This window comes from Polyodon spathula, chromosome 59, assembly GCF_017654505.1.
Source record: "Polyodon spathula isolate WHYD16114869_AA chromosome 59, ASM1765450v1, whole genome shotgun sequence".
Lineage (NCBI taxonomy): Eukaryota > Metazoa > Chordata > Actinopteri > Acipenseriformes > Polyodontidae > Polyodon > Polyodon spathula.
In genome coordinates, this window is record NC_054592.1 from 201,698 (window position 1) to 213,860 (window position 12,163).

Below are 12,163 nucleotides of genomic sequence, written 5' to 3' on the forward strand. Positions count from 1 at the left end.
CAACTCTGTTTGCACTGCAGCATCCTTTACAGGACCTGTACCACTTCAATAGCTCAGCTGTTATACTCTGTTTGCACTGCAGCATCCTTTTCTGAAAACAATTCAGGCGTTCTGCACCATACTGCAGATGAAAATGATTGCTGTACATTATCAAAGAGTTCGTGTGAGCAGGGCGTCGTTGTGGTGATGGGCCTGAGTTTAGTTCACAAGCTACAGTAAGTCAGATGATCCTGTCATAGAAAACAAAACTCAAAGATATTTCTCAGTTCTCAGATTCCTCGGTTTATATAGAATGTGTTGTACACGTCAGCGCATTCTAGAAGAGCATGGTGTGGGTTATATGTATATAACAGCTGAATGGTGCAAGTAAAGAAATGCAATGCAGATACAGCCACGCGTGTTGGAACGGGTGGGTTAAGGACGGGGAAGAGTGAAGAAGTGTAAAATACTGTGCGCTGTATCACTGCTTGCAAATCACAAAAACATATATGCGAGTTTCTGAGGTGGGATTCTTGCTTGCTCAGGAAAAAAATATATAATGTCTTTACATTCTAGTGTTTAAGCTGTTGAGAGCAAATGCATTTAATTGTATTGAAATAAACCCGGGTTAGCAACCAGCAATGAAATAAACACATACGCACAAGCTACATACATTCTCATTGTATTACCCTACAAAGTAAACGTTTAGTTCTTAAAAATAATAATTAAAAAAAAAAAAAAAAAAAACATGCATTTTCTTTGCTTCTAGATGACTCTTATGGTAATTCTCCAGCGTCCCAGCCAGGCACGCTGTGTTTTAGAGACAAAAGCAGGTGCAAGACATGAAGGGGGGGGTTATAGATGACGCTCCTGCCGGGCTAAGAGAGGGGGCGTGGTGTATGCCGGCTTTGCCACTGTACCATTGGATTCCAAGCAGAGGGGGCGTGGTTGACGCGGACCTTGTATAAAAGCCTTTCCGGCCGCTTGAGCAAACGGCAGATCAGCCACATGCAAAGAATATCCTTCAAGAAGAAGAAAAGGAAAAAAAAAAAATAAAAAAAATAACAATATTAGAAGTGTAAGATTTACCCCAAAAGAAATATCCGAATGGAATAAACAATCAAACATTATTGACAAACTGGAGGGGAAAACAACAGAGAGACACTGCCTACCTCGTCAATCTTAAATAATGTTTTAAAAAAAGATATATATTTTTAAGAAAACTATTTAAAAACGTAAACTTTCTACATTGTATTGTACGCATCGGTATTATTATTATTATTATTTAATGATTTTGCATCGACCCTTGATTTGCTCTTCAGAAGCTATGCATACGGTTCAAAAGGACACTACTTTTACAAAGATATTTGTCGGTGGGTTACCGTACCATACCACGGACTCTTCCCTAAGAAAATACTTCCAGGTTTTTGGGGATATCGAAGAAGCGGTCGTCATTACAGACAGACAGACCTCCAAGTCTAGAGGCTATGGCTTTGTAAGTATATAAGTCTTATTTGTTTATATATGTTCTAGTGTTAAACTATACCAGTTGTTAAGTTTGGGAAGAATTTCACCTGCCCCTATAGATCAAATAATTTAAGATTATTATTATTATTATTATTATTATTATTATACATTTGATTATGAGTTAATATTGCTCGATCGAATTTGGTCTTTGTAATATTCTGGAGGTAGCGTACTTGGCATGCAAGCTAACACAAATAAATACACGCTCTCTATATATAGAGTTGTACTTGTTTTTTTAATAAAAGCGGCTCAGTCTGATATGGAGCCGATCTGTACTCGTTCGCCTCACTCCACACACGCACGCAATACAAACAGTACGCCACTGGCCTTTCTTTCTTTGTGTTGCACGCTGCTGGGACTCCTCTCTCTGCTGTACACAACTGTACGCTTGTTTTAGAAAGCGTGACACCAGTTCAGTTTGCAGGCTACACTTCCCATTGAAAACTGTAGTCGAGAGGGCTTTCTTAGGAGAGCACTGTCATAATCTCACCAGTGTATTGATAACGCCATGCCCAAGTGAATACCCGTCCTACCAGCGCAGCTGTTTCTCTCAAGCAGCTTGCTTTGTTCAGCTCACGCTGGAGTTAGTGGACCCGGTTTAATAACACCGCCTTTAGCGACGGGATATCTCAGTCCCTGGACCTGGTCAACACAGACCCCGGTAGGCTTGTCGGGGTATAATAACAAAGTGATGTCGCTCTGTAGCTCCGCGCCAAGGTTAACACGACTGGAGGGCAAGTCCTTTTGTAAAAAAAAAAAAAATACATTCAAGAATACAGTACAAGTCGATGCAGCGTGAATAATTGATTCAGCTTCCTTCCTTCTTTTTCGGGACTAGGAGTTCTTGCTTTTTTAAAGGAACCCACACGGCCTTAGCTCATCATACAGGAACCTAACACTAGCATACTTAGTATACATTAGCATACTTTTAAACCAAGGTGAAACTGAATCCCTAGCACTGTGCACTACCACACGAGGGACCACCAGAAGGGGTCTGTGTGGGCAGGCAGTCTTGTGGATTTGGTGGTCACTACAGACAGGTCTGGTCTGTGTCCTACTATCATTATTGGTTGGTGAAGCTGGTTACAGTAAGCTGAAAGGAAGGACCTTTCCTAGAAGCAGCCCGTTGGTGTCCAGTGTGTTTGGTTGTGGAATGTAGAGTAAACGCTGGAGCTCAGTGATGTGATGTTGGAATAGTCTTCTGGTGTTCAGGTCCACAGTTAGGGAGTGTGTGTGTGTTTGGTGCCAATGAAGACACTCCTTCAAAGGAAGGGGAAGCTAGCTACCATGTTGTAGCTTTCAATTGTTGGGCTGCTATGAGGGGGGAGGGGGGTGTGTGTGGACAACCCCAGCATGGGGATCAGCTGGAACATCTGTCATCCTGATTTTGGGGGCAAGTTTTGGGCAATTGTTTAACTCTTTTGATTTTAACACCTGTTAACTTTACAGAACTAAAACGTGGTTAAATTCAAGGTCTCTTAAACACTTTTCAAGTTCTGTTTTTCACTTTGCTACATTCCTATACGTTTTACCCCAATTTCTGGTACATTCTTGAAAGTATTTATTTAGCTTGGGTTAAAACTCATTCAAGATGTTTTTCAGCTCATCTCTGCAAACATGGCATTTGTGAAACTGCACAACCAGCTGCTTTATTTCAAGCTTGTAGACTTTACATTTTAGGATGTTCATGGTTGCCAGCAACTGGTTTTGAGTTTAAAGATCACACAGGCAACCAAACGCAGGCGTTTACTGCAATGCATAAGCTACATTTTCAAATCTGATTGTAAAGCACAATAAATGGGTTGCTGAAGCGCACGTGAACAGCTTAATAAGGTGAATCAAACAGAGGGGAAGCTCACAGTTAAACCTGGAAAGCAAGAGCAGTCTAGTTTCCTTCCTTGCTGGATTTGAAAGGCACTACTCCTGCACCAGTGACAGTTGATTTATCAGATGTTCAGATATCCGTTTTCTGAATCTTGTTTTTTTTTTTTTTTTTTTTTTTTTTTTTTTTTGTGAAAGGTTAGATTGTTGTTTTCTGCACAAGCATGGGAAGCAGGGGGTTTCCAGCGTTTCTGTTGCAGATTGTTTCCTGCCAGTGATGTAGCTCTGGCTCCTGAATGCCAGCAATGTGTTGGAAGGGGAGGAGCAATCGTTTGTCTTGTGTCCCTGCTCGTAGGTCACCATGGTGGAGCGGAGTGCTGCAGAGATGGCCTGTAAAGACCCCAATCCCATCATCGATGGCAGGAAGGCCAACGTGAACCTGGCTTACCTGGGAGCCAAACCCCGCAACATGCAGACAGGTGAGGTCCCTCGAGAGTGCCTCTTACTGAATCAATCATGAAATGTATATTAAACACACTGTGACACAAGGCTTTTGGATCTTACTCTCCCAGCTGATTAAAAAAAACAGTGTTCATTTCAGTCGCAAGAACCACAAGTAGTTTGGGGTTTATCATTGCTGGATCATTTTCTGTGGGCACAGCAGAGCTGCAAACATGCTAGGTTTAGTACGGTATTTGTGTACGAAGTGACTGCCTGCACAGAGGACAGGACATGACATCACACAGGTCTGTTCCTGGCATACCGAGAGCAGCTGAACATCACAGACAGGCTGTGATCGTTCTTCTGAAGCAAAAAGCAGCGCCTGTCCACTTCAGCTTTGTAATTTCAACCTGCAAGGCACTGCCTGCACCGCCCCCAAGGTTAGTTATTCCCCAGCCCTCTACTCTGCAGTAATGTTTTTTTTCTGTCTTCTCCCCTCAGGTTTTACTATTGGTGTTCAGCAGATTCACCCAGCCCTAATCCAGAGGCAGTATGGGTAAGTGAGAGGGTGGCTGTGGCTGGGCAAGTTTTTTATTTATCTGAAAATAACAACCACTGCAACAGGTAGTTACTCAGGAAAGCCCTCAGTCACAATGGAAACAGTGACGCCCAAAGCGCAGTAGGGCTGCTGCTTCGCTCCAGTAAAAGCATTTGTTCTGCAGGACCAAGTATAGAAAATAGTTCCCAATACCCTGGGCCAGCCAGCAGCCCCACACTGTCCGCTCGTGTTAGTCAAGCTGCCCACTGCATCCCCAGCAGCCTTGCTTTATCTGGTTCACCACGACGGAGTCTCCCTGCCAAATCTGCTGAACGGGAAACAGACTTTGCACTCCCTGCAGGCTAATGGAGCAGCCTGGCAACGTGCAGATAGCAGGGCGCGCCAGTCCCTTTCACTGCGTGTCAGCCTTTCAAAAGAAGAGTGGAAAACTCCAAATGGACATGTTTGTCAACATTTTTAATATAGTGTCATTTCCTACAATTGAGTTTTAATTTTTTTATGGCATTAGAGTAGCATTGGGGGCTCTCCTGACGCTCATTCTGGTGGGATCCCAGGGATGCCCTCCTCAGGAACACATTTGTTTTTATTTTAGGTTTTTTTTTTTTTATGCTGTTGAAAGGCCTGCGTTGCTGCTTAGAGATGCCTCCTCATTGACACACATTGCACCTGACTGAAACAGCCAGCCTCTCCCCGTCCTATACTAGGATCTGAAGCAACAAAGCGCATTGTTGTGAATCGCAGGCATTGCATTGTTTAACCAGGGCGTGCTTCTGTAACCCCCTTGGGGTGCGAGTAGGGAACCTTCCTCTCTGAGACCGCTTTGTTGTACCACCCTTTCCCTTTGTTAACCTGTTAAACATCCGAGCAGGTTCTGTGTAACGGCTTACTTATTTAATTATACCCATTGAACCTGCAGTGGTCTGGCTGCCTAGACCTGCCTTTTGTAAATCGGAGAGTATCTGAGCTGCTTCGATGTCCTTTGATCCGATCGTTCTGCGCTGCTGTTGAAGTGGAGGAGGCAGGGGTTAAGATTATTAAAGTAATCAGAGAGTGGAAGCAGTTCAGAGCAGCGCTGGGGGAGTGGGTTTGTTTTGTTGAAATCTTTTCTGTTGCATGAAGACGTTTGTTTAGTTTTTCCGGATTTCAGTGTTTAAAGGTCTGGGTAGATTATATTGAGTGTTGTGGCAACATGCATGAAAGATTCTCCCTCTTCTTTATCTCTCTCTCTCTAGATTAATATTAGAAATCACAGTTAATGTCATGCTGTGGAGTTATCTCAAGTTCTGCAGCTGTGTTGTGTGCACTTGTATGTTTTTATTGACGCTGTAACAGATCTTACTACAGCTAAGGTCCTGCAGGTTTGTGAGATGGGTTCTTCTCTCTTCAGTCAATAGTAACTTGAATGGTCTGGAGATGCAGGAAGGGCAGAGTTTGGGGGACTCTCTTCAGTGTGCCTGGCTGCTGATCAATGAAATGAATCCCTTGGGGTGTTGAGTACTGTGTTTAAGACCAAGCGATATGATTGTCTGAAAGATCTCTCACCGTTCCTCAAGTTTATAATGTTGCTTTGAAATCAGAATGAGTTAGTGATGGGAATGTGCTGGATACCGAAGTGTCTTGCGCGAGGAGCACAGACAGCTCCTCTTCCTTGATGGTACAGACTGGTGCCCTGGCTGTCTTCAGTCTGGGGTGGAGGAAGGCAGTGTCTGGCAGTTCTGTTGGGTTTGCAGGATGTTTTGAGCTGCCCAATTAAAGGAAGGAGCTTTGCAACATTACAATTTTCACAGCGCTCCAGGATATTAAATTGTGTAACAACTGTACAGCAGTTGACTGAGCGAGGAGTGAATACTTGCAGGCTTGCGCACAGAGTTCCACCTGCAAGCCCTAAGCCTGACCCCCACTCTTAACAATTAGCCAGCCAACTAGTTTCAGTCTCCAGTGTGTGGCAGGAACCGTGCAGTTGAGCAACAAAGACTCCTGTTATGGTTTTAAACAGAGACGGTTCTGAGCAGAGAGCTTCCCAGTGTTTATGGATAATCACAGGAGTGAACCGTTCCAGCCCTGTCCCTATGAACTGGAGGGGAAGGGAAGAGTTAGCAGTGTGCTGAACTCTGCTGCTGCTGCTCATATCAGTGTTATAGCTTTACTAAATATCTCTTGTTGCAACCCGGATATAACAAGAATCTCTGTGTGAAACCACACAAACTCAAAGTAATGCACAGAATTACACTCTAGATATCGCCCTGGGGAAAAAAAAAAAAAAAAAAAAAAAAATGGTTGAGTTCTCTCTAAAAAGTCAAGTATTTACTATAGATACAGTTTAATCTTATAAAGCCGATGTGACGATTCTGAACACAGCCACTAGGACCGGATCCCTATCAAGGCCCTTTAGCACAGTAATATACTGGTGGACCCACAAGAGTTCTGTCTTCTAACATCCTTCTTTCCGGTGCTCTGGGGCAGCGGGGACAGGTCTGCAGAGAAGGACGATGGTTATGGTAACGCCAGATTCTCAGACTGAGGACACAGCCCCTGCTCTCCGGCACTGGGTTCGACAAGAGTGCTGTGCTGTGGAGTGTGCCTTGTTTTTTGTGTGTGTGTGTGTGTGTATTTTGTGTTTCTTCAAATGTTTGATTTTAATCTGCATCTCGAGGAAACGGTCTTCCTTTTTATAGCATGGCTTGCGGTGCCCCTCAACGATTGCGGTTTTAAAGTGTGATAATCCTCTTGTTCTGTGTGTGATTGGGTTGCGGGGGTGATGCACACTGTGACAGGTGCCCTTAGTTTGTCTACTGTGACTTCTACCCTAGAAGTGTGCCGATACCCCTGCTCATAATTGCCTTTTCAGAAATATTTTTTGGCAGATCTGAAATAAATCCGATTGGAAACTAATTTTCCTCTCGTCCTGAAGCGCTGACATTTTCACTGCCGTACTGAACTGACAATAACTTACGGCTTTCGAACGACAGTAAAAATGTCCTCGTCCCAGAGGAGAGGAAAATTTGTGACCAGTCGGCTGTTAATTGCCTTTAATTGGTAGTTGATTGTAAAGGTGAGGGAAGGACAGCTGCTCTTGTTAGAAATCGACACATTAATTCTGGATTTATTTAATAGACGCAGATTTAAATACTTAAGAGTACATGTATCAGCACACCCCTGTTCTACACTGTGTTCCAGACAGAAACATCCAGGTGTATTGGCTTTTTGAAAAGTCTGTTTCAAGCGTGCTCTACTCACTGAAGCATCACAACACCTGTTTATTTTGTAACAAGATCAGAGGCTTCCCGTGTAACCCTACAAGGAACAAGACATGTGTGTGTGTCACAAATAGTCATGCTAACTTTCTTACTCTTACAAATAGGTGCAAGAAGCAGGCTGGATCTGGTCATTAACATTGTCAGTTTCCAAGATGCTTGAGTCACTCTCAAATGTATCTTCAGACTAACTGTTTGAACCGCTCCATTCCTGTGTACCTTAAGGGGCTGACATGAGTTGACTCGAAAAAACACATTTTGAAATATATGTATTTATGTGTACACACACACACACACACACACACACGGTTGTGCTGTTTCATTGCAGTTCAGTTTTATAATTGAACTCAAACACAAATACTGGGAGCTTTTGAAGCTGTTTTTTGTTTTGTATTGCAGACAGCAGCAGCCTGTTTTTTATTTTTTTATCATTTAACCCCTATTGAAACTGGTATGCACCACTGGGCAGTGCAGCGTTGAGACAAGTCGTCGTTTGTGATTGCTTGTCTGACACCCCCACCTCGCCTTTATTCCGTGCTTTGAAAGCGAACCCTTTGCGTTTGGCCCTGTCTAATTTTGTTCATGCATTATTTGCTTTCTTGATATTATGCTGTGTGTGTGTGTGTGTGTTGCATTGTCTTGTTTGATCTCTGCACAAAAGGAAAGAACAGCACATTTAATTCTTCTGTGTTCTGGCATTACTGATTGCCATTCCCTGTAGCCTGCATTGGAGACAGGCAGGGGAGGACACAATGCCAGCTCTTTGCTCCAAGGCTAAAGATAAAAATAACTGTGGTCTAGATTAGCTACCTCCACATAAAGTTGAACAAAAACCTTGTCTACCGAATGTAGTGAGTGTTTTAAAAGAAGGCCGTACACTGCAGTCTAGCCAACAACACCTCTTTGGAAGTGCTAACCGTGTAGCTGCTCACTTTTCAGTTCTGCTAAGAATAGTACCATGCATGATGTTGCAACTCTCTCTGTCTGCAGTGCAACACACAAGCCTGCTTTCACAATTGCTTCTGCAGTGTGGACTGTAACCGTTCACTAACTGCCTGCTGCTCCAGCGTGCTGCTGATTGCCCAGACTTTAGCTCTAAATCAAAAGGGCTGTATTGTGGAGCTCAATAAGCCTTCCATTGGAGAGCTCTCCAGTCACCAGGTTAGTGTAGCTTCTGCTCCCCCTGTATAACTTGTGTCTTGTTGTTCCTCCCCAGGCTGGCTCAGCAGTACATGTACCCTCAAGCCTTCATCCAGCCCAGCTTGATGATCCCCAGCCAGCTGTCCTCCGTTGGCTCCCCCTATGCCGACTACAATGCCATCTGCGCCCAGTACGCCTCGGCCGCCTTCGAGCAGTACCCTTACGCAGCCTCGCCCGGGTTCCTGGGCTACAGCTACCCCCACCCCACTGTCATCGCCGCAGCAGCTAGTGCCATGCAGCAGCCCCTCTCCACAGCTGCCCACACTCCCACCGCTGCCTTCGTACAGTACCCCTCCCAGCAGGTCCAACCCGACCGCCTGCAGTAGATTGGGCTTGGGGGTGAGTCAATGGGGGGACGAGGGTGGCAATAATCGCACGAGGGGAAGGGGATCAACTTATTGCACTATAATAAAGAGGACTGCTGTCGAGCGGAAGGAAACTGGATTGCAACAAGGGCTTCCATTTCACTTCCCTCCTCTCTTGTTGCGAGAAGATTGTTGTTGAAACCAAAAAACTGTAATCGGCAAGACCAAGGATTAGCTGGGATTCCGGTACTCTGTCACTGGAAAAAGAGCTCAGATTAAATTTTGAAAGGTGGGGACAGGACTAGAAAGAAATACAAAGATCTTGAGCAGTTTTTTCACCGATAATCGTCCTCTACCAATCACCTTCACTGTGTTTGGAGGATGTCTCATAATGGTGAGGTACTACAGAAGACAGGCTTGAAGTTAGCACCCTCTGTTCTACAGAAAGAGGAAAATCAAACCACATAGCAGGAGGACTTTGAAGACCGCTGGCTATTGATTCAAAATGTATTAGAAGAGCTGGTCACTGGAGATGTCAACACCACAAGCCAATTTAAAAAACAAAATGTAGATAAGATATTCTCTCTCTTGCTCAATCGCTCTCTCTCTCTCTCTCTCTCTTCCATCTCTCTTGCTCTCTCGCTCTCTCTCTCCACAAGGTGTATTATACTAGATTCACGAGATGCTCTACTAAAGTTATACAGGATTTGAGAGAGAATTGGGGTGGGGGGGGGGGGGGGGGGGGGGTTGGTGAAAAGCATTCTGAAATATTTCTGAGGTAGTTGCTTCACTTTAAGTAACGATAAATATTGAACTTCTAAAAGAATTATTCTGGTTGTGTTTTTTTTTTTTTTTTTTTTTTTTTAAATACAAAGTAATATTTTTCATACGTCTGACGTACACTTGTTTCATTTTAATTTTTTTTTTTTTTAATTGCTGCAACTTTAAGATACATCTACAGTATTCATGTCAAGATATTTAAGAAAAAAATAGCTGAAAAAGATCTATTACCCTGAATTATTATTATTTAATCTTTTTTTTTTTTTTTTTTTTTTTTGATGATCAGACGCTTCTGAAGAAAGATTGTTGAATAAAGACAATTTCACACACACACACACACACACGGGGAGGGGGAGATTACAAAGAAGCAGCGGTGAGCTGACACGTAGATTTGGAAGATTTGATTACTGTTATTTATATACGTTGCAGCCATGGAAATGGGCAAATTTGTTTAAAAAAAATTAATAAAAAAAGAAAAATAAATTGTAATTATAAAATGTCAAAAGCTGTTTGTGTGTTCTTGCAGTAATGTTTCACTGTCTTCCTTTTCACTGCTAACCTTTCTGTGGAGTGATTTGACAAACAGGTTGATGGAGTATGTGTATATATATGTGTATATATATATATATATATATGTGTGTATATATATATATATATATATATATATATATATATATATATATATATATATATATATATATATATATATATATATATATATATATATATATATATATATATATATATATATATATATATATATATATTACTGCAGTAGCACTCTTTCACCTGTAGGGGCTGAAGCTTTCGGTGTTGCGGCCTCAAGGATAGGGCTTCCCAACCCTGGTCCCGGGACCCCCTGTGTCTGCTGGTTTTCATTCAAACTTCGCTCTTAATCAACTGAACCCTTAATTGAACTTATAATTTGCTTAATTAGACCTTTTTAGTAGTCCTAAGATCTCAAACGGTTGGAGATTAAACATTTTATAAGTAACTTGAACTCTGCAACTTTTTAGGAAATGTCAACTATTAAAAAGGTCTAATTAAGCTGGCCCTCTGTTGAAACTCAAAGTGCTTGCTAATGAAATCCGCATCACACTTTAGTCCTGGTTTTGCTTGGAGAACATCCTTCAAATCCTGCACGTTACCTGGACTTATCTGAGACTTTGTGTAGTTGCATAGTAAAGCAAGTTCAGATGCACCATCTGTAGTAGCAATGTATAGGCAGCTTGGTTACCCCGGTTACAAAACTACAGAACTGACAGGTGCATCCGTTTCGACTTCTAAAACTGAAGAAAACAAGACGCCCTGTCCATCCATAGAGCGTGTGCTGAGGGGATGCCTGCTGCCCGGATCAGACTACAGCCCCCTGTAGCACTTGAATCATCACTTCTTCTCTCTGTACCCCCTGGCTGTGACTGTCAATCCTGGCAGTGGCTGCATGGTGCTTTCACAGCACGCTTGTGCAGATTACATCCCTGCCTGCCAGCCCTTCCCGTCCCATATCAATTCTACTTGTCTAGCCTGCTCCGTGTACAGAGCAGAGAATAGCCGCTGCAAACCCTGCCAGCATAACTCCCCTAACCAGAGCCCTTTCTGAGTACATTCCAGTGCTCCCATGTGTTAGCTGTGTGATTAATACCATGCTGTCTCAGTCCTGAAGTCTTTCTACCAACCCACTTCTCCAGTCTAACACAAATGAGAGTCGATGTTAGCCTTGGGAGGATTCCTAGAACTGTCTGTTGCACTCTTCTTCGACTCCATTTCTCTGTTTATGGATGAAAATTGGCAAAAATATATGCTAATATAGTCCTGCCTGGAGGCCTTAATGTGCAAACTAAGAGCTTAGAGTGATTCTGATCTGATCGAAGCACCTAAACATCTCGCATTAATGTGTCTTCAAACATTTTAATGGACTATAACTGGAATATATTAAGGGGGAAAAAAACATTTCATGTACCTTGTAAAAAACACTTGGAGAACTTACTGTCCTGCTGCATTGAAACATGATTTTTGCTTCACCAAAAATCGTAACTGTTATACGGAAGCCATGTGAGGCTTCTCTAGGCAGCTGAGTTTAGATTGCTTGGTGTTTTTAAACTGGGTGCCTGGGTGCAGGAAGCAGGTTGCTATCGCGCACTGTCCTGGGCTCATGGCGGCCCTGATTAGGAGATGGGTGACCGATGGAGCTGCAGACGTTGGAGTTGGGGGGATGGTGAGCCTGGTGCGGACTAAATATCAACACGCGTTGTTTTCTTGAAGCCTCTCGATGGCTCACTTTGCTGCCCAGTGTTGGT

At 43.1% G+C, this 12,163-nt stretch overlaps 1 protein-coding gene across 1 annotated transcript; it reads left to right on the forward strand.

The window, feature by feature from the left end:
* Window positions 1-998: 998 nt before the first annotated feature.
* Window positions 999-9,712, forward strand: LOC121307863 (RNA-binding protein 38-like). The gene is made up of 4 exons (XM_041240170.1): window positions 999-1,474; window positions 3,683-3,806; window positions 4,270-4,324; window positions 8,798-9,712. The coding sequence occupies exons 1-4, from the start codon at window positions 1,268-1,270 to the stop codon at window positions 9,105-9,107; spliced, it is 696 nt and encodes a 231-aa protein (XP_041096104.1). The 5' UTR covers window positions 999-1,267; the 3' UTR covers window positions 9,108-9,712.
* The last annotated feature ends 2,451 nt before the right edge of the window (window positions 9,713-12,163 follow it).

What these genes read in the sequence shown, in the direction of transcription:
- LOC121307863 (XM_041240170.1), top strand. Translation starts at nt 1,268, where the DNA reads ATGATTTTGCATCGACCCTTGATTTGCTCTTCAGAAGCTATGCATACG. An exon ending in AGTCTAGAGGCTATGGCTTT is followed by an intron (nt 1,475 to 3,682) that starts GTAAGTATATAA and finishes CCCTGCTCGTAG; the next exon opens with GTCACCATGGTGGAGCGGAG. An exon ending in CTAATCCAGAGGCAGTATGG is followed by an intron (nt 4,325 to 8,797) that starts GTAAGTGAGAGG and finishes GTTCCTCCCCAG; the next exon opens with GCTGGCTCAGCAGTACATGT.